Source organism: Micropterus dolomieu, linkage group LG08, assembly GCF_021292245.1.
Source record: "Micropterus dolomieu isolate WLL.071019.BEF.003 ecotype Adirondacks linkage group LG08, ASM2129224v1, whole genome shotgun sequence".
NCBI lineage: Eukaryota > Metazoa > Chordata > Actinopteri > Centrarchiformes > Centrarchidae > Micropterus > Micropterus dolomieu.
The window spans coordinates 835,947-839,901 of NC_060157.1; the positions used below are offsets into that span (position 1 = coordinate 835,947).

At 39.3% G+C, this 3,955-nt stretch overlaps 1 protein-coding gene across 2 annotated transcripts in view; it reads right to left on the reverse strand.

The window, feature by feature from the left end:
* LOC123975383 overlaps positions 1-1,985 on the reverse strand; it is a 5,756-nt gene extending 3,771 nt beyond the window's left edge. The window contains exons 1-4 of one of the 2 annotated variants that reach the window (XM_046056837.1): positions 1,570-1,985; positions 945-1,244; positions 741-784; positions 44-256 (exon numbers count right to left, since the gene is read on the reverse strand). In XM_046056837.1, coding sequence (XP_045912793.1) covers positions 172-256; positions 741-784; positions 945-1,244; positions 1,570-1,857 — 717 coding nt within the window. In that variant the 5' untranslated portion in view covers positions 1,858-1,985 and the 3' untranslated portion in view covers positions 44-171. Of the gene's footprint in view, positions 1-43; positions 257-740; positions 785-944; positions 1,245-1,569 lie in introns of those variants that run through there. The other variant, XM_046056836.1, reaches the window with a different exon arrangement.
* Positions 1,986-3,955: the final 1,970 nt, after the last annotated feature.

Below are 3,955 nucleotides of genomic sequence, written 5' to 3' on the forward strand. Positions count from 1 at the left end.
AACAACAGAAAAGAATTTCATCTTTGACTCACAGCACATAACAGCAGAGACTTTGGAGAACACGCTAACTGTGATCTAAACAGAACATTACTCTGATTTATTAGTGGTGATGAATGAGACAAACACAGAAGATCTTCAGCTCTGTTCAGACAACATGGGTCTTTATGAAGCTCAACATGGAGCCAACAGGTGTTGGTACTTTACCTGGTTCCCTCCTACTGCTTCAGGACGTCTTGGTTGAGTGGGATCAGTTCTTCTGCAACATCAAAACATTTCACCCACTGTTTACCGTGTATTGTGAGATACAACATATGATCTACTTTCACAGTTTGGGCTCTTCTTCTAAAATTGTAGGAAACTGTGCTGATGAAGACAATGATGGTCAGCTGAGCAGATATTATGGTGTATGGGGCGCCAAATGTAAAAAATCAGATACAATTATAAAGGTGATAATTTCCTAAATCTAAATGTTAAATCTAAATGCTTAATTTAAATGTTAAATCTAAATGATAAATCTAAATCTAAATGATAAATCTAAATGCTTAATCTAAATGTTAAATCTAAATGATAAATCTAAATCTAAATATTAATTCTAAATGTTTAATCTAAATGCTAAATCTAAATATTACATCTAAATCTAAATGTTAAATCTGTATATAAAATTCTATCTGAATTTTTACATTTGGTGCCCCATATTAGTGAGCTAGCTGATTAGCTGAGTTGTTAGCTCAGAAACAGACCTGGGTTGCTGCTGTTGTTCTGTCCGTTGTTGCTGTTGTTGCTCCTGAATTTAAATGACGTAAGATTAGCACATGTGCAATTAATGCATTGCTTCAGATGTGGGGAAAGCTCAGAGAGAGTCAGAGGATCACCAAAATAAAACTCACTTGGACTAAAGTGGACCAATAAAGACAAATAAAGCTCAACAGGTGCTGAATATTTACCTGGTTTTCTGCTGCTCTGAGTGTCGGCCGAGTGGAATCTTCTTTAATCAGATTTTTAGCAACATCAAAACAGCCTTCCCACTGTTCGCTTCGTATTTCGTTCTCGACTTTTTTAGTCAAATCGTCTTTCGCTGCTTTTGTCAAAACCTCTTTCAGCACATTTTTCTCCTCGTCCAAAATCACTTTGAGATATAGATTTTTTCTGTTGCAGCACGCTGAATTCTTAAAACAATGCTTTCCAAACGATGACATTAAGGCAGCCGCACAAAGGGTACCAAAGAGAAGAGAGATGCCAATAATCTGAAAAAGAGGCAATAAAAGTGGTTTTATTATCTCCACAGAAACTGAGAAACAGCATTTTACTCCAGTTACCAGAACATCAGTTTATTGTCTCAGGCTGGTGCACCTTTAGAAACTTCTGACGCAACAAATGTAAAATATGATAATGATTTTTCAGAAAGCCTCGTTCCGCAGCCTTGAACCCACTAACCACAACACTGCATCCTGTGCACGTGCAGCACAAGGCACATCTTGAATCAAACATTAGCTCTTGATAACACCACAATAAAATAAAAGAATAACACGAGCTGACTGGCATGATGCTTATAAAACAAGAGAAACTCACCCAGGACTCGTTCTTCAGTTCAGTGATGATTTGTTGTTCCACAGCTGTGATTTCATTCTTGGCTTTGCAGGCTAAATATTTCTGTTCGTTAGACTGATCATTTTGACAGCAAACATACCAGTGCCCATCGATTAACACAGATACAACCCACAGCAGACCGATGAAAGCCGCCTTGATAATGTGATACAATAAAACCCAGAAAAACTTGCACGTATACGTCCAGGTTCTCTGAAATGTCCTGTCCGTCCAGAGTTGTAAAACAAATACAATAAAAAACGGCAGAGTCATGTAAAAAACGCAGTCACGAGTTGGTTTTTTGCACGAGCACTGCAAATCCTTGTCAAGCACATTATTGTGAATAAAAATCACAATGATCGCGACGTAGGTGCTGAGTTGTTTGAGAGGGAATTTTGACCAAATGTTCTTCATCTTTGGTGCAAAGTTCCGATCTGCTGAGAGCTGCTGCTTGTAACCTCTTAATATACTTACAGGAAACCACGTTTCCTGTTCACGGCAGGAAGAAAGCAGCAGCACGGTTCAGGACCTGCAAGTACTCACATGAGATTTCACTTGTTGAGTTTTCTGTAGTCTGTAGAACTGGAAACCTGCTTCTTCTGGTAGTTTTACCTTCTTCTTTTCTTTCATCTTACTAAACTCAGTGGTGTGTAGAGTACTGAAAATCTTTACTAAAGTGAAAGTAAAAGTTACCATTAGACAAATTTACTCAAGTAAATGTACATTAGAGATGCTCCAAGGCAAGGTCAACACTTTGAACTTGTTGTGTTCCTCAAACCACTCCTGAACTACTTTTGCTTTGTGGCAGGGAGCATTATCCTGCTGAAAGGGGCCACTGCCATCAGGGAATACCGTTTCCATGAAAGGTATCACGAAAAACAGTATTCCTAGCAGGATAATGCTCCCTGCCACAAAGCAAAAGTAGTTCAGGAGTGGTTTGTGGCCTCCAAATTCACCAGATCTCAATCCAGATCTAAATCTGTGGGATGTGTCGGACAAACAAGTCCGATCCATGGAAGCGTCTCCTCGTTATTTACAGGACTTAAAGGATCAGCTGCCAGATACCACAGCACACCTTCAGAGGTCTAGCGGAGTCCATGTCTCGACGGGTCAGGACTGTCTTGGGCACGGGCGTCAGTTTATGTTGAAAAGTGGTGGGGACAAAAGATCAGATGAAAAAAAATTACAGCAGGACGGGAAAAATATTGATTAACGGCGCATCAAAAATGGGCATAGCGTAGGCCAGTCGACAACACGACAAAACTCAGCATAAAACACTCAACAATGTCGACTGCATTATGTAACAGTCCATCACATCCACCCCTGCAACACCAGCTCAACCGAACAGTGCCAAAGCACCATACTGTAGAAAACAGCTACGCGTTAAGTCAACCCAGTGATTACAATGAAATCCATTACATATGTAAGGAAAACACACCATAAACATACAACGCAACATATCTGCATCAAATAACACCAGATAGAACAGGCTATTGATTTGCAACCCACAGAGAATGCAGTGCAGTCAGTCAACCAAATCCACAAAATGTGAACTCGCAGCGTAACCACCATAAAGTGCCGTGAAATAAATACTTTCATTATGTATGCCACAAAAAAAAAACCACACCAAAATCCAAACTATTTCAGCTACAGGATGCAGGCCCTCTCTCGCATGCACACACACACAAAGCCAATTCTTTTTTATTGATCTGTAAATTACTTAATCGGCTACAATTAACTAAATCTATCACAGTGCAAATATGCTATATAAAAATTCCCCTACCTGTACCGTTGATCAACATCTATGGAAGGGGATTAGGGCCACATGTGAATTTTTTTTTGAGTTCTGAGAAAAAATGCAAAGTGACTTTCACATGGGACCCTTACAGATACCCATGCTTCTGACTTTGTTCTCAGAATTCTGACTTTTTTAATGTAGAGTTCAGTATTACATTACATTTATTCATTTAGCTGACGCTTTTACCCAAAGCAACTTACAATTGCTATACATGTCAGAGGTCGCACTAGGGGTTAAGTGTCTTGCTCAGGGACACAATGGTGGATGTCTCACAGGGGGAATTGAACCCAGGTCTCCCACACCAAATGCATCTTATCTATGCGCCACCACCCCTTATATATGACTGACATTGGTCAGTAGCCAATCACGTCAGGGTAAGTATGTAGGTTCCTCCTCATTCCTTACGATGATCGAATACAACTCATGTCAATCAAATATTTGAGGGAGTACACAGCAAAGTTTATAAAAAAATATTATTTGTGTTTTTAATCATAAAATGAGAGTTAGTTAGTTGATGTGATATGAACTATGAGCTCTTACTAGTATTTATTGCTGCTCTTACTAGTATGTATT